This window comes from Astatotilapia calliptera, chromosome 3 (genome assembly GCF_900246225.1).
Source record: "Astatotilapia calliptera chromosome 3, fAstCal1.2, whole genome shotgun sequence".
Lineage (NCBI taxonomy): Eukaryota > Metazoa > Chordata > Actinopteri > Cichliformes > Cichlidae > Astatotilapia > Astatotilapia calliptera.
This window is the reverse complement of record NC_039304.1, coordinates 24005633-24023861: the sequence shown is the minus strand read 5'-3', so window position 1 is coordinate 24023861 and position 18229 is coordinate 24005633. Positions and strand designations below refer to the sequence as shown.

The 18229-nt window shown below is 38.3% G+C and overlaps 2 protein-coding genes across 4 annotated transcripts; one reads left to right on the top strand and one right to left on the bottom strand.

Annotated features, from left to right (window-relative positions):
- The first annotated feature begins 4150 nt into the window (after positions 1 to 4150).
- Positions 4151 to 5641, top strand: LOC113018997 (uncharacterized). 2 transcript variants are annotated; one of them, XM_026162476.1, is made up of 4 exons: positions 4151 to 4227; positions 4449 to 4921; positions 5121 to 5314; positions 5423 to 5641. In XM_026162476.1, the coding sequence occupies exons 1-4, from the start codon at positions 4182 to 4184 to the stop codon at positions 5565 to 5567; spliced, it is 858 nt and encodes a 285-aa protein (XP_026018261.1). In that variant the 5' UTR covers positions 4151 to 4181; the 3' UTR covers positions 5568 to 5641. The 2 variants fall into 2 exon arrangements, 1 of the variants encoding a protein (XP_026018261.1); XR_003271903.1 differs by lacking the exon at positions 4449 to 4921 and having other exon boundaries at positions 5423 to 5639.
- Positions 5642 to 6554: 913 nt separating this feature from the next.
- Positions 6555 to 17942, bottom strand: LOC113018994 (uncharacterized). Of its 2 annotated transcripts, XM_026162470.1 has the most exons (6): positions 17761 to 17942; positions 10267 to 11175; positions 9902 to 9998; positions 9418 to 9528; positions 8803 to 8969; positions 6555 to 8468 (listed from the first exon to the last, which is right to left on the bottom strand). In XM_026162470.1, the coding sequence occupies exons 2-6, from the start codon at positions 10620 to 10622 to the stop codon at positions 7934 to 7936; spliced, it is 1266 nt and encodes a 421-aa protein (XP_026018255.1). In that variant the 5' UTR covers positions 10623 to 11175; positions 17761 to 17942; the 3' UTR covers positions 6555 to 7933. The 2 variants fall into 2 exon arrangements, with proteins under 2 accessions (XP_026018255.1, XP_026018256.1); XM_026162471.1 differs by lacking the exon at positions 10267 to 11175.
- Between the last annotated feature and the right edge of the window lie 287 nt (positions 17943 to 18229).

The following is an 18229-nucleotide window of genomic DNA, read 5'->3' as shown; positions in this document are numbered from 1 at the left end:
TAGTTTGACCATAAAAATTCCCAGAATAATTAGTATTTGAGATTGCTGAAGCAACATCACTAAAGAAAAATATCCTTGCATGTCACTTTCGTTTAAAAATATAAAAAATGTGAAGTTTTTTTTTTGTAAAACATAAAAACAACAAAACTTAAGACCTTAAGAATCTCCTTATGAATTTTGTGAATATCTAGATCATTGGTGTTTGGATTTGAGGGTCAACAGGGCGAACACTGAGGCTGGGTATTAGAAATACAACATGGCAACATGAGACATGTTAACTCTGAGAACACTAACATCTAGATTAAGGTGTGAGAGGTAAATACATAACAGAAGCTAAAAAGGAGTTGCTTGTCTCTAGATTAGTTAAAATAAATTGAAAATAAACTGATTTGAACACGTTTGATGCATTATACAAAAAAAGGTTCATGATATAGTTCACATGATCTAAGCAAGAGTGACTCGGAATCTCAAATGTTAAAGTACACTTACTGATTGTACTTTTACTACATGAGCTAATGTAGATGCTCTAAAAGCACGCTGGCTGAAAAAGAACCACACGTTTGGAGAAACTGTGCTGTAACTTCTCATACTGTGAAGTTTTCTGACAAAAGTGAATTGAAAACTTATGCTGTACAGTTTACTAAGGGGTCTTTTGCTGGGCCATGTGCAATTACACAAAAGAACAAGTTAAATTTCACCATAACACTGACTGGAGAAAAGCCAAATTGGGATTCTAATTGACATTACAACTGAAATCAGTGCTGTGATAGTTAGTTTAAGATCACAACCTGATTTAAAACACAGTCTAACATCAACATTCTTGCCCCTGAAAATAGGTCAGGATGGCCGAAAAATGTACTTTAAAAATGAGATTTTCTTTTTGTTTCATTGGAACAGTAAAGTACCATTACAAAGAAATGAGTACACCTTTGTAGATGGACGATCTGATTTCCTTGTGTCAGCATTGTTCCCACATCATCATAATTAATGTTGTTCCAGGTTCAACATTGCAAGTGACCAATCAAGGTGATTGGTCACTTGCAATGTTGAACCTGGAACAACATTAATTATGACGTCATTCCTTTGCGACTTCGAAATACCCGCCTTCGATTATTTCGAAATACAAGTGAAGAAGCGAAAAACCGCTGCCTGTCCGCCGAATTTGAAGTCAATTCGCCTGTCCGCCGAATTTGAAGTCAATTTAGGATACTTTCCTTTAATAAACGGTAAGCATTATACATATGTTCCTCACTTGGCTTGCTGTTTGTTTGCTAGCGATAGGCTACTTGACGACAGCATTAGCTAACCAGTGTTCCCCAACTTTTTGGGTGTTTCGTGGCCCGGGGGTTGGGTCAGGCAAAATTGCAGTAGCTTCCCTGATCATTTTACAAACATAAGTGAAGAGAATCTGGACTAAAAGGCCTAGACTTATGGTTGTGTGCTGAATCTATGAATCAAACTATCACCTGGAAACATAATTAACTGGTCCATAGCTGTGAAACTGGACATGAGTTCTTGATTCTATGGAGATTAACAGTAATCCAGAAATTTACAAATTTGTCCTGGTACATCGCGTAAATGTTGTCCCTGGGACATCGTGTAATTGTTGTCCCTGGGACATCGTGTAATTGTTGTCCCTGGGACATCGTGTAATTGTTGTCCCTGGGACATCGTGTAAATGTTGTCCCTGGGACATCGCGTAAATGTTGTCCCTGGGATATCGCGTAGATGTTGTCCCTGGGACATCGTGTAAATGTTGTCCCAGGGACATCGTGTGATAGCTTGTAAATAATGGAATGAAAATTATTGATTGTTATTAACTTGTGAAAAAGAAGTGTAACAAATCCACATGTTATGTTCTTACACCCTTACAGAAACTGTGACTCCTTCACAATGTCAGGTAAATGTCAACTCATGTTGAATAATCAACCAATCAAGCCTTTTATTATCACATGCAATGTTACACGTACAACTGCAATGAAAATTTCACCCCCTTCTGACCATACATATATTGCTTAAACATCACATTGGGAAGACAGGTCGGAAACAGTTAGGAAGGTCAGAAAACAATTTAATTAATAGATGAAGGGAGAGGAGGAGAAAAAAGAACTACAACCAGACAAAGCTCCTAGAAGACTGAAATGGATGATGGTTGCAGCATGCAAAAAGAAAATGATATCTGTTGACTACAGCATATGCTTTCTCACAGATTACCTTGTGGGAGTAGCTGGACCAAACTCTATTGGTATTTCAAGTTTGAAATCCCTGTTTGACCAGACTAACATTTCAGATGAGGTACCTCTTGACATAAAAATCCTTTTATGTTGTCATAAAACTAATGTTAAATTCTGCTTTAAATACACTTTATTGTACAATTTACTTAATGAATCGTGTTCCTTAGTTCTGTTTTTATTTATATGTATTTATTTATTTGTTTTATAAGGTAATAGATGGCCTAATCTATTTGCAGTGTGAGGTATGTTGAAAAGCTTGTTTGATCATAATGACATAGCATGTTTACGTTTTTTGTAATGTATTTGAAAACATAGGTGTATTTATGTTATTTTTATAGAATTTCCCTCACATTTATCCAATACCAAGCCAAATCACTGGAAAAATTTTGGATGGGTCCACAAGAGCACAAAGTGCATACTTTTTGAAGGTATGACTTGGACTGTGGTAACTATGTTCTTATCACAAAGGGTTTATAAGTTGCCACTATAAACAAACAGCATTTTCCAAAATTGAAGCCTTGTCAGAAGAACCTGAAAAATACCTTTCTGAAACCTTTTCTGTGTAAAGACTTGTTCAAAAGCAATGCACACAGATTAAAACATTTCTGTCTTGGCCAACTGATAAAGAACACCAAAAATTGAGTGGTGCGTGTTGAGTCTGTGGTCTTGATTTGTTTTGTACACACTATAGAAATTAATTAATGTAAACCAAAAATGACACTTTCTATATGTTTGTGTATCTGCAGAATTAATTACAAGTCTCACCTGACAAGCTTTTGCAGTTTTGCAGTGTCATTCTTGACAGAAAAACATACTTGTCACATTATTTTTATTTCCAGAAAAACATCTTTCAGATGTATGAGAAATTGATTGGAGCCTGTCTGGAAAACGGCAGCCACTGGACCTTGTTTGTAAGTTGCACAGATTTTGCACTCTCTCTAGTGCATGATACTTTTCAGTGTCCCTCATTAGGAAAGCTCAAGGCCCAAGCCTACCATATCCATCTTTTTACAAAACAGTTTTGTGACATACCCAAGAGAACCATAGTCTATATGAATTCATTTGGCGAGTCGGAGGTCAGAAAAAGTGCGGTGTTGAAAAACTGGAGGTAATTAATTAACATATTTAACATAACATATTTAATTTAATTGAAATCATTACCGAACGTGGTTATTGATTTCTCTATATGCTTTTTATTTGTAATAACTGCGATCTCTCAGCTCATTTGCTTCAGCAAGAGGCTGCGCTGGAGAGTGGACCTTGTCACATGTGAGCCACCCACATCAACAGGATGGGAACTCATGTGGAGTGCATGTCATAATGGTACTGAAAACTATAGCTTTAACCTATATAAGTAATGTTTACATTTTTGCCTATTCAGTTTTTAAAGCCTTAGAGGCAGGATGGTAAAATCTCAATTTTTTTTGTAGATTGAACCATTTCAGCAGTAATGCTTTGCTTTGGTTGCTCTGTTTTTTTTTTTTCTCGGGGGGGGGGGGGTTAAAAACAAACAAACATTTCTTTGTTAATCTAATTCTTTTTGTTCTTTTTTTTTCTTTTCTTCGTCAATTATTAGTTTGCCCAATCTCTCATTGACGGTAAAACACAAGTGGAGGAGTACAACACAGAAATCACAAAGCTCAGGTCCCGACTTTGCCACTACTTATTTTCCTCAATAGGTAAAGATAAAATTAGCTGCCTTCTTTTTCTCTAACATTGGAAAATGTAACTTGTACTTAAACAAATTATATTTTGCAGATCGAACTAGGAAGTGCAGTCAGTGCTGGTGTGTGATTGCAGCCAAAGACCGGGTACACTATGACATGTCCTTAGCCATATAGATTGTTTATATAATGGACTTTGTTCATTTGTTTTTTGTTTGTTTATTTCTTCTTCTTTTTTTTTAATTCACCGGTGCAGTGCCAGAAATGTGGTGCATACAAGCACATGCGTTGTTCAAAGTCTGTTTGTGGCATCTGTATCTTCTGTGAGAGTAAGTCACAATATAACTAAACAATGTCCAAAAATGTTTAAAGTGAATTTTTTTTTCGTAATTTTGCCTTTGCACACCAGGACTGTGTAATTAAAGTGGACGTTTCAAGATCCAGTTTTTACACAAAACTATTTTAGACATAACTGTGTCGTATTGTGGGGATTTCTCTTCACAATTAAATTGATATAGTGCTGTTTATATCATTCTTCTTTATGTAACAGCACAGTGCAGCACAGCAGAGGGAAAGGAGTTGTGCAGCATAGTGGGTGGCTATACAGGAGGAGCAATAGAAGTAGCCAGTGAAGAATGTCATCAGGGAAAGCATCAGGCAGCGAATGACAAAGGAAAAGTTCCTAAGGGAGAGAACATCTGCAGCAAATCGACAAGTAACAGTGAGATAGGAAGACTGACAGTCAGAGATGAAGGTACACAGACTGAAGACAAAGAAAAAGAAACAGAAGTATACGGCACAAGTCTGAGTACAGATAATGCTGCTGCTGATGATGTTGACAGGATCGATGCAGATACAGAATTCCAAACTGATTCAGAAGGAACTAGTACAGTTTACAGAGTGCATGGTCGCTTATCTGTACCAAGCTCAAAAAAGAAAACCTACACAATAACAGAAGACGAGATCAAGCGCAGAATCAACGCAGAGAACATGTCAGTTCATGTTTTCAGAGGTTTGATTGGGGTAGATATACATTTCGTGATTTTGATGTCACCTGAAATAAATCCGGGTTACTCGTATCAATGAAGTGACAATGTGGCTGGAAATTGTGCATTTGCTGCAACATATACACAATTACACCATGTAAACAAAAGCATTTAACTTTGTGCGTGTGTGTGTGTCTCTCTCTGCTCTTTTGGTGTTTGCACTTTTTCTTTTTTAGGGCCGTAAAGCCAAACTGCCCGCAATGATTCTTGACAGGCCTAAGAAGGCCAAAACTAAAGTAACAGTGTTTAGTGTTCTGAGTGAAGAGGAGGCTGGGGAGCTAGCCCTCGGGTTTGCCGGAAGATTGGCCTGCGATGTCACAACAGACATGGTCTGTAAAGGCATCGACCATTCAAGTGCTGATATGACAAAGTAAGTTAGTAAAACAATATGAAAGTTGTATCTTTTTTGGTATTATTTGTCATTTCCCCGTATTTGGGTTATTGGTGTAACATTGTTAATCTTACTTTCTAATAACAGACAGACTCTTCTCAAAATCCAACACAATCTTAAACATGAGCTGACTGATTCCTCAACCTTCAGTTTGCTGACACACACCTTTGGCCCCGCTGCACTGGATTCTGTCATTTCATTCCTGTGTGAAAAACTTGATCTTGTCTCTTAAATAATGAAACCTTTTGTGACTTTTGTTTGTTCTGTAAATCAGAATCTTGAAAATTGTTCATTGTTGTTCTAAGTTTGTGTTAATATTTGGCAAAAATGATTGGTTCCTAATCCAAACAGCATAATGACTGTTCTAACACATATCTTAAAAATGCTACAAAGAAAGAAAATTATCACATATGTTTCAATATGAATATAATTGTGTCACACTCGGTTTGTAGTAGCTTTCCTGTTTTATTTTGAGTTTTGGTATGTTTACACTGTTATTTTTATTTCCCGTGTGTTCGTCTTCCCTTATTAGTTTTACTGTATTTAATTAGTCTGATTTAATAACTTATAATTATTTACTTTCCAGTGTGTATATATGCTCCTCGTTTGGATTATTGTTTGTTTGAGTTCTGCCTGTCTTTTCTATTAAAGATTTGGACTTTTGGACTATTAGTGGACCTCGTAGGTTTTTATTCTGTTCAATTGGTAATTGACTGGGTTTAATTTAGTGGCCTGGAAAACAGGCCGGAGGGGTCTGGTCATTTTAACCCCCTAAGACCCGAAATCTTCCATGGCATGCATTTTTAATTTCTCTTTGATATTTGGGCCGATTGGAACCCGATGAATGTAAAAAGAAAGAATTACCAGGTTTTGTTTTTTTTTACCTAATTTTTGTTTCTGAGAAAAATGAGAGCCACATATGAGGACATTAATTTGAAATTTCGATAGAACAGTTGCAGTATAATGTCCTCATAACTGTATATCAGGCACTTGTTGATCAAGATTTAGTATTTTGGTCTAAATAACCCAAAATGTGATGTCCACATGTGTGGACGCCAGGCTGGAGTAAAGTGTTAGAGCTATTTATACCTATGTAAACTTTTATACACTGGTTTTTACCTGTCTTGTTTCAGAAAGGTTTAAAAGGGTAATGTCCACAGTTTATTTGTTTGTTTATTTGTTTTAATTCAACATATTTTATTAAAGTAATTGAGCTTGAACACAGAAAAAACTGAATCAAATAATCATAAAATCAAATCACTTGCACTATACTGAAGTCTAATCTACTCTGAGCTAATGCCGGTTTCCAACACTAATGATCGGGTGAAGGAGAGAGATGAGGGTGTGCACGGCCACTGGTGCTCTTATCCCTGTTCTTTGTGATACAATCCAACAGGAAAGCAGTCAAACCCTTGGACATTAGCCAAGTTAACGTTCACAAATATATACACACAGAGGAACTCTGAGCCCCAATGTCAGCATTAGCACAAACATGCCACTTCATACCAAATCTCAGTGTGAGGTCAGGTGTTAGTCTCATTCCATTATTCTGGCTATATTTTCTTACTCATTACTATTAAACTTATACTTAAGACTAACTATTAACAAAATCACACCCCAATAACTCTGTTATTACACTTTGTATTTAATCATAAAAAGGCTGGATGTTGAAACCTTTTACTTCTATTTTGTATGAGCCAGGATTCTCAACAGCTGATACTCTATGTCCAAAAAGTGACAGGTATCGTTTTATGGAGCAAAAAACTTAAGAGCGCATATTTTATAAATAATACCAACAATTACAAATGCAGACCTTTAATAGTAATAAGTAATCCTTTATTTATAATGCATAGCAATATAAAAATAGTAACATATGAAAATATTACAATGGGCACAGATGAATTTGTATCAAAAACAGCAACCAAGCCAAAGTAATGAATAACACACATAAATAACAACTGCTTGAGAGACCAAACAATTTCTTTTCAACTGTTCCTTGGCAGAAAGTTAAGACAGCTATTCAGCTTTAGGTTTCAATAAACAGAAGTAATGGATGCAGTCCCTTTGAAATGTCACACAAAAGTCTACTTGTGCATATACTTAGCTTTAACTCTTCTCTTTTTTGTTTTGTATTCCAAAAGGTTTTCATTTTCTCCAGAGGATGTCTCTCTTTCAGTGGTTATCGACTGTTCACATTCATTTTCACAGACTGTTGGAATGTCGATGCTGGCCGAACGTTTCTTGCTAGAATACAATGGCCTAATTTTGCGTGCATTATCTGTCGTCTTTATTTCGTACTGGAATATACTTTTGCCTACTTGTTTTGTTTTTAAGACATTTGTATGCAGTTCATCTATCATTGGAGTAATACCCTCTGGAATGAATGCCCACTGTTTAACTGTGTCTAAAACAGCATTTAGTTTTCCAACTGCATCTTCTGTGCATTTTTTGTCTGTGCTTTCAACTACAGGAGTGTCATTCAAAGTTGATAGAGGACTTTTCAGAGGGTTTTTCATTTTTTTAAAATGGCTACAAGCCACCTTCAGGCAAGCACATGTGTTATAGTGAGAGAACGTACAACAAGTGCACTGAAGTGTTTCAGCCGATGCAAAAAAAACACAGATTTCCAAACAAACTTGGCATTTTTATCACTTTCAAGTCCTCACAGTGTACAAAGTAATGCCTTTCTTTCACTGCAATTCTTGCCAAGGTAGAAATGTCTGTTTCCATGTTTGGATAGATGTCATTGTCAGCCTCTGCTAATTTTGCAAGTAACACTAGATGCTTGCAAAGAAGTCCTCGTAAGCCATATGTACAGTTGCAGTAGGACTCAACAGGGCAGACGTCATACACCATGTCTTCTCTTGACTCAGATGGGACTTGATATGCATTAACTCCATGGCTGTTCTTGACTGTAATTTTAAGAGCCCAACCACTTTCCATCAGTCTTGAAACAGAGTCTGAAACTTGAGACAAGGTGTCAGCAAACCTGTTTTTCATGCGGCCCACATCTTGCAGGGTTTTTATGACTGAGAAGTAGTCGTCGGCCTTCCCTAGGAGCACTTCAATCAGATCATCCAGATGCCTATTCTTGTAGCCAGATAAAAACTGGTATTTCAGGCGGTGGAAAAATCTGAAAAACAGTTATTTGAAATGATTAGTAACTGTAATTGAAGGAATTTAAAGTTTTAATCAAGACTGAAATTATTTTTTAAAAAATTGGAATACCTATTGCACACGTCTTTTATAAAGGAATGCTCTGTGCCGGTTTAGCTGATTTAGGCAAATCCACCTACTCTGTTTTTTGTTGTGATAACATAAAAAACGCTGCTAGAATTTAAAGGATTTGCCTAAAACCTGTTCTGGCAATGACATGACGAACCTACTCAGTTTAGCCTCTTGGATTAAAGCATAATATCTTTTTTTTCAGCAATACAATTGAATGAGGTCAAAATAATAAATCATACCTTTCAATCACATTGTTTGTTTCAGAACGAGCGTGACTGAAGCGACGGCCGTAGTCACACCACATGTGGCCAATGCCTTCCCAGTGCTTCTGAAAATACTGGCACACCAAAGGGTATTGCTTAAATGTCTGGCAGAACTCTGCTGATGTGGCTTTAAAGTCGTCCTCCTAAGAGAATTGGATGCAACAGAATATATTTCAATCCATTTAACAGACCTATTGAAATCTTTAATATTATGTATTGAAGCCCTTTTCCTTTTATTGAATAACATTAAGAATTTTAAGTTATTAATAATATGTCGTGTTTTTGTATTAAGAAGCAATTATTTCTTCCCTTACAATGGCTAAGAAGGAACACTAAACCTATAAGCATATTTGGTTTCAGCATCTGTCTGTGAAAGAATCCCACTCACAAGTTCTACTGCACAGTGGGTGACACAATGATGGTCTGCACAGCTTAAGTACTTGTTTTGATAAGCAAGATAAGAAGCCAGTTTTAGAAATTGTTTCAAAAATCTATTTTGTATCTCTCTGTAACTTTTTTTAGCAACTGAAAGTTATTATGCTCATAGTGTAATCAAGAAATCAAAATGTGAAATAGACAAATTACACTTACAGATGTGCAAGCTTTCAGCTTACAAAAGAAAGAAATGATTTCATTTCTCTTTTGGGTGTTAGAAAGCCCATGGACCCCGGACTCTGATTTTGAAAGCCATCGATTAACAGCCTGTGAATGTAAGAGAAAAAAAGTTAATCTGGAGAGAGAGACAGAGGAGCAGCTGTGCAAAAAGCATAAAAGAAAGCTGACGTCCAAAAATAACTTTGTCACTCACTGGACAAGAGGACCTGTGCATTACAGAAATCAACCAGGCAAACATATTTTTAAATGTCAAAAAGAGCTTTGGGAAGCAGCCACCAGAAGATGAGTGCACTGTGGTCTTAAATGGATGGACATAGTCACTCAACATTTTATCCCTTTATATTCATTAACCTGAGTAGGTGAATATCACAATGAGGCAAATCATAACAACAGGACCCTGTTGTAAAAATGTGTTTCAGGTGCATCTTAGACAACGTGAAAAGAAAACAATGTGGTTTACCTGCGAGACATGGTACCAGCATAGAAGGATAGCTGACTCTGGAAAAACCTTCTGCAAAGCATTTATTTCCGCAAAGTCTTTGTCAACCATAAATGCTCTACAGAAAAAAAGAAAACACTAAATGAGATTAAACAGTATGAAAATGTTTTTGCTATCTCAAAGCACCACTTCAATGCCAAATTAAACATTTCAACTCACAAGTAGATATATAAAATACTGCATACAGCCTATAGGAATAACTTTAACAACTGGAAAGGAAAGTTTTTTGCAGCCCATGCTGCAGCTATAGCATTAGATTCTGGCATGTTATAACTTTTTTGAAAAGGAATTATTTCAAAATCAATAGCTGTCAATGTATTATTTACCTCGGGGAAGTTGGGAAATGCTCACAAACTATTCCAAGAACAGTTTCCAGGGTTTTCTGACTTTCGTTGCTGACAATAGCATAGGCCACAGGGACTCCATGCCCATGATCATCTCTTACAACAAGTGTGAATAAGGGAAATGAATACTGGTTAACGCAGTGCGTGGTGTCAACAAATACTAACTGTTTTGCATAGTTCTCCATGTTTGATTTCATTACAGGTGTCTGCAAAACAATCATTAGTTCTTGGTCAGATGTGTATGGTTGATAGAAGAGAACATGTTCTTGATGTTTTCCATTAAGTAAGGTATGTACACTTTGACTGTCTCCACAGTTAAAGTGCTTCTTCCTCATCATGCAGGTTCTAACACTGTCAATGTCACGTGGTGTGACAAAATGCTCTCTGTTGTGAAGATCTCTGTGTCCATGTTCTTTGGCCCATTTATGACATTCGGTTAGTATGATGGCTGGCTTAGTTCCAAGGGAAAGCAGTTCCTCAATCTTCCTCCTCAAATCACTGGAAATATTGTTGAAATGTGCGTCTTTTGGGTCCGAAGGATCATGCCCATCATGCTTATCATATGTACGCTGCACGATGACTGTGTGGTCTTTCCAACATTTGAGTACTTTAAATGAAACATAGGCCTTACAGCCCACTGATCTGTAGCTGTTTCGACTTTTTTCCCCAGCTCTGATGCAGTTGAATTTGTAATAGTCTCTTTTCCTGTCTTTACCTGAGGCAACATTTAAACATTTATAATGTCCATGAAGGGTTAATGAGTTCAATTTTTCTAACACAACACTGAATGGGTCCTCCTGGCATTGTGACACATGCACACAAAGTTGTGTGTCTTTTCCAGTTCTTTTTTTTCGTCATTCAGAACACTTCTTCTAATTATGTCGTCCATTTCTGGTGGAAAAATAACGAAGGTTTAATTAGTCAATATTCATTAATTCATTTTAACTTGTTGTGGGGTTTTTTGCAATACAATGTAAATATTAAATATAATATTAAAAAATATATATATATATAAAATAATATAAAACAAACAGGGGCTAAAAGAAGCTAAACTTTCATATGGTATGTCTCTGGCAACTTTAACATGATGTCCCAGGGACAACATCTACACGATGTCCCAGGGACAACATCTACTCGATGTCCCTGGGACAAATTTGTAAATTTCTGGATTACTGTTAATCTCCATAGAATCAAGAACTCATGTCCAGTTTCACAGCTATGGACCAGTTAATTATGTTTCCAGGTGATAGTTTGATTCATAGATTCAGCACACAACCATAAGTCTAGGCCTTTTAGTCCAGATTCTCTTCACTTATGTTTGTAAAATGATCAGGGAAGCTACTGCAATTTTGCCTGACCCAACCGCCGGGCCACGAAACACCCAAAAAGTTACTGCGGTCAAGTGAGCCCTCACTTACGAAGTCGCAGTCAAGCTAGCCGCCCCGCCAGCCGCACCTAAAATGTGGTTGCACTACTCTTACGTATATTACGGTATGGGTGAAGACCGGCTTAGAAACGCAGTGTTTTGTGTCCTGACACTATTTTACTTCACAATCCACTCCCATTTTTAGTGTATCTCCACTTTCCCCCTGTGATCCACAGCCCAAATTACTGTATGATTCAGAGAAAATTAACAATAAAATTTACCCAATTTACTCAACTGTACTTTTAATGTCCTCATCTTTGAGCTCAGATTACAGGAAAACTTTAAGAGGTGACGCAGATATTTCACTGGATTATGACTCTGGGTGACCCCCACTCTGCACCCTGTGATCCACAGCCAAAATTACTGTACGGATTTTGAGAAAATTGATAGTAAACTTTGCACAATTTACTCTACTGTACTCTATATATTCTCATTTTTGAGCTTAGATTAAAGGAAAACTGTAAGAGGTGACGCAGATATCTCACTGGATTATGACTCTGGGTGACCCCCACTCTGCACCCTGTGATCCACAGCAAAAATTACTGTATGGATTTTGAGAAAATTCATAGCAAAATCTTCCCATTTTGCTTTACTGTACTTTATACATTGACATCTTTGAGCTCCGATTACAGGAAAACTGTAAGAGGTGACGCAGATATTTCACTGGATTATGAATCTAGGCTGTCGCCACTCTGCACCCTGTCATCCACAGCCAAAATTACTGTACGGATTTTGAGAAAATTGATAGTAAACTTTGCACAATTTACTGTACTATACTCTATATATTCTCATCTTTGAGCTCAGATTACAGGAAAACTGTAAGAGGTGACACAGATATCTCACTGGATTATGACTCTAGGCTGTCGCCACTCTTCACCCTGTGATCCACAGCCAAAATTACTGTACGGTTTTTGAGAAAATTGATAGTAAACTTTGCACAATTTACTGTACTGTACTTTTAATATCCTCGTCTTTAACCTCAGATTACAGGAAAACTGTAAGAGGTGACGCAGATATTTCACTGGATTATGACTCTGGGTGACCCCCACTCTGCACCCTGTGATCCACAGCAAAAATTACTGTACGGATTTTGAGAAAATTGATAGTAAACTTTGCACAATTTACTGTACTATACTCTATATATTCTCATTTTTGAGCTCAGATTACAGGAAAACCATAAGAGGTGACGCAGATATTTCACTGGATTCTGAATCTAGGCTGTCGCCACTCTTCACCCTGTCATCCACAGCCAAAATTACTGTACAGTTTTTGAGAAAATTCATGGTAAAATCTTCCCATTTTGCTTTACTGTACTCTACATATTGACATCTTTGATCTCCGATTACAGGGAAACTGTAAGAGGTGACGCAGATATTTCACTGGATTATGAATCTAGGCCATCTCCACTCTTCACCCTGTGATCCACAGCCAAAATTACTGTACGGATTTTGAGAAAATTGATAGTAAACTTTGCACAATTTACTCTACTGTACTCTATATATTCTCATCTTTGAGCTTAGATTACAGGAAAACTGTAAGAGGTGACACAGATATCTCACTGGATTATGACTCTGGGTGACCCCCACTCTGCACCCTGTGATCCACAGCAAAAATTACTGTATGGATTTTGAGAAAATTCATAGCAAAATCTTCCCATTTTGCTTTACTGTACTCTACATATTGACATCTTTGGCCTCAGATTACAGGAAAACCATAAGAGGTGACACAGATATTTCACTGTATTCTGACTCTAGGCTGTCGCCACTCTTCACCCTGTGATCCACAGCCAAAATTACTGTACGGTTTTTGAGAAAATTGATAGTAAACTTTGCACAATTTACTCTACTGTACTTTTAATATCCTCGTCTTTAACCTCAGATTACAGGAAAACTGTAAGAGGTGACGCAGATATTTCACTGGATTATGACTCTGGGTGACCCCCACTCTGCACCCTGTGATCCACAGCCAAAATTACTGTACGGATTTTGAGGAAAATTGATAGTAAACTTTGCACAATTTACTCTACTGTACTTTATATATTGACATCTTTGAGCTCAGATTACAGGAAAACTGTAAGAGGTGACGCAGATATCTCACTGGATTATGACTCTAGGTTGTCGCCACTCTTCACCCTGTGATCCACAGAAAAAATTACTGTACGGTTTTTGAGAAAATTGATAGTAAACTTTGCACAATTTACTCTACTGTACTTTTAATATTCTCATCTTTGACCTCAGATTACAGGAAAACTGTAAGAGTTGACGCAGATATCTCACTGGATTATGACTCTGGGTGACCCCCACTCTTCACCCTGTGATCCACAGCCAAAATTACTGTACGGATTTCTGATAAAATTAAATCCTATTCCATTACCAAACAAAATGAGTTCATTGAAGTATTTGCTTAACTACAAGAAATGTCTTTCCACACACAATTTAAACTTTTCAAAATGTCATTCACACACCACCTCAAGTATCAACTTCAGTTTTAGACATTATTTATTCAGTGCTTAATCACAACAATAGTCAACTTAAGGCACTTACATAATAAGTTAAACCTTACAATAATACATACAGAGAAAAACCCAACAATCATATGACCCCCTATGAGCAACAGTGGGAAGGAAAAACTCCCTTTTAACAGGAAGAAACCTCCGGCAGAACCAGGCTGAGGGAGGGGCGGCCATCTGCCTCAACCGGTCAGGGTGAGAAATTACATTTCTCAGATTACTACTACACAGTTTAGATACACTCAACAAAAATATAAACGCAACACCTTTGTTACTGCTCCCATTCCCCATGGGATGGACGTAGAGACCGAAAATTCATTCCAGATACACAATATAACCATCCCTCCCAAACAGTGGTCACAAATCAGTCCAAATGTGTGGTAGTGGGCACATCTGCCATATTGAGATAATCCATCCCACCTCACAGGTGTGCCACATCAGGATGCTGATCTGACATCATGAGTAGTGCACAGGTGTACCTCAGACTGCCCACAACAAAAGGCCACCCTGGAATGTGCAGTTTTTTGCGCTATTGGGGGTCTGGGGACCCAGAACCGGTCAGTATCTGGTGTGACCACCATTTGCCTCATGCAGTGCAACACATCGTCGCATGGAGTCTATCAGATTGTCAATTGTGGCCTTTGGAATGTTGGTCCACTCCACTTCAATGGCTGTGCGAGGTTGTTGGATATTCGTGGGAACTGGTACACGCTGTCGTATACGCCGGTCAAGCACATCCCGAACATGCTCAATGGGTGACATGTCCGGTGAGTATGCTGGCCATGCAAGAACTGGGACATTCTCAGCTGCCATCTGCCCTGAACAATGTGAACCATGATTCATCCGTGAAGCGCACACCTCTCCAACGTGCCAGACGCCATCGAATGTGAGCATTTGCCCACACAAGTCTGTTACGGCGAAGAGCTGGAGTCAGGTCAAGACCCCGATGAGGACGACGGGCATGCAGTTGAGCTTCCCTGAGACGGTTTCTGACAGTTTGTGCAGAAATTGTTTGGTTGTGCAAACCAATTGTTCCAGCAGCTGTCTGGGTGGCTGGTCTCAGACGATCTTGGAGGTGAACCTGCTGGATGTGGAGGTCCTGGGCTGGTGTGGTTACACGAGGTCTGCGGTTGTGAGGCCGGTTGGATGTGCTGCCATATTCTCTGAAACGCCTGTGGAGACGGCTTATGGTTGAGAAATGAACATTCAATGCACGGGCGACAGATCTGGTTGACATTCCTGCTGTCAGCATGCCAATTGCACGCTCCCTCATTGCTTGTGGCATCTGTGGCATTTTGCTGTGAGACAAAACTGCACATTCCAGGGTGGCCTTTTGTTGTGGGCAGTCTGAGGTACACCTGTGCACTACTCATGATGTCAGATCAGCATCCTGATGTGGCACACCTGTGAGGTGGGATGGATTATCTCAATATGGCAGATGTGCCCACTACCACACATTTGGACTGATTTGTGAGACATTTTGAAAAGTTTAAATTGTGTGTGGAAAGACATTTCTTGTAGTTAAGCAAATACTTCAATGAACTCATTTTGTTTGGTAATGGAATAGGATTTAATTTTATCAGAAATCCGTACAGTAATTTTGGCTGTGGATCACAGGGTGCAGAGTGGGGGTCACCCAGAGTCATAATCCAGTGAAATATCTGCGTCACCTCTTACAGTTTTCCTGTAATCTGAGGTTAAAGACGAGGATATTAAAAGTACAGTAGAGTAAATTGTGCAAAGTTTACTATCAATTTTCTCAAAAACCGTACAGTAATTTTGGCTGTGGATCACAGGGTGAAGAGTGGCGACAGCCTAGAGTCAGAATACAGTGAAATATCTGTGTCACCTCTTATGGTTTTCCTGTAATCTGAGGCCAAAGATGTCAATATGTAGAGTACAGTAAAGCAAAATGGGAAGATTTTGCTATGAATTTTCTCAAAATCCATACAGTAATTTTTTCTGTGGATCACAGGGTGCAGAGTGGGGGTCACCCAGAGTCATAATCCAGTGAGATATCTGCGTCACCTCTTATAGTTTTCCTGTAATCTGAGGTCAAAGATGAGAATATTAAAAGTACAGTAGAGTAAATTGTGCAAAGTTTACTATCAATTTTCTCAAAAACCGTACAGTAATTTTTGCTGTGGATCACAGGGTGCAGAGTGGGGGTCACCCAGAGTCATAATCCAGTGAGATATCTGCGTCACCTCTTACAGTTTTCCTGTAATCTAAGCTCAAAGATGAGAATATATAGAGTACAGTAGAGTAAATTGTGCAAAGTTTACTATCAATTTTCTCAAAAACCGTACAGTAATTTTGGCTGTGGATCACAGGGTGCAGAGTGGGGGTCACCCAGAGTCATAATCCAGTGAAATATCTGCGTCACCTCTTATAGTTTTCCTGTAATCGGAGCTCAAAGATGTCAATATGTAGAGTACAGTAAAGCAAAATGGGAAGATTTTGCTATGAATTTTCTCAAAATCCATACAGTAATTTTTGCTGTGGATCACAGGGTGCAGAGTGGAGATGGCCTAGATTCATAATCCAGTGAAATATCTGCGTCACCTCTTACAGTTTTCCTGTAATCGGAGCTCAAAGATGTCAATATGTAGAGTACAGTGAAGCAAAATGGGAAGATTTTACTATCAATTTTCTCAAAATCCATACAGTAATTTTTGCTGTGGATCACAGGGTGCAGAGTGGAGATGGCCTAGATTCATAATCCAGTGAAATATCTGTGTCACCTCTTACAGTTTTCCTGTAATCAGAGCTCAAAGATGTCAATATGTAGAGTACAGTGAAGCAAAATGGGAAGATTTTACTATCAATTTTCTCAAAATCCATACAGTAATTTTTGCTGTGGATCACAGGGTGCAGAGTGGAGATGGCCTAGATTCATAATCCAGTGAAATATCTGCGTCACCTCTTACAGTTTTCCTGTAATCGGAGCTCAAAGATGTCAATGTATAAAGTACAGTAAAGCAAAATGGGAAGATTTTGCTATGAATTTTCTCAAAATCCGTACAGTAATTTTTGCTGTGGATCACAGGGTGCAGAGTGGGGGTCACCCAGAGTCATAATCCAGTGAGATATCTGCGTCACCTCTTTCAGTTTTCCTGTAATCTGAGCTCAAAGATGAGGACATTAAAAGTATAGTTGAGTAAATTGGGTAAATTTTATTGTTAATTTTCTCTGAATCATACAGTAATTTGGGCTGTGGATCACAGGGGTGAAAGTGGAGATTAACCAAAACTGGGAGTGGATTGTGAAGTAAAATAGTGTCAGGACAGAAAACACTGCGTTTCTAAGCCAGTCGGCACCTATACCGTAATATGCGTAAGAGTAGTGCAACAACATTTTAGGTGCGGCTGGCGGGGCGGCTAGCTTGACTGCGACTTCGTAAGTGAGGGCTCACTTGACCGCAGTAAAAAGTTGGGGAACGCTGGTCTAGAGAACACTGGTTAGCTAATGCTGTCGTCAAGTAGCCTATCGCTAGCAAACAAACAGCAAGCCAAGTGAGGAACATATGTATAATGCTTACCGTTTATTAAAGGAAAGTATCCTAAATTGACTTCAAATTCGGCGGACAGGCGGCGGTTTTTCGCTTCTTCACTTGTATTTCGAAATAATCGAAGGCGGGTATTTCGAAGTCGCAAAGGAATGACGTCACAAGAAGGTGATTGGTCACTTGCAATGTTGAACCTGGAACAACATTAATTATGATGATGTGGGAACAATGCTGACACGAAGAAATCAGATCGTCCTTTGTAGATATCACTGATATGGAGTTTTTCATGTTTTACATACAGACTTTCTCATTTAAACCATGGTGACTTAAAAGTTTAGCAGCAAGACACTTGTTTCCTTTGTTCCATCAAACATTTCTTTCAGAGTATGAGTTTTATTCTAAATCTACAAATGCATATAAATCGAAATAAAGTTTTCCCCCAAGGCATGCAGCATGTGTTTGTGGCCATACTGAACGTTACAAAAGCACAAGTTTAACTAAA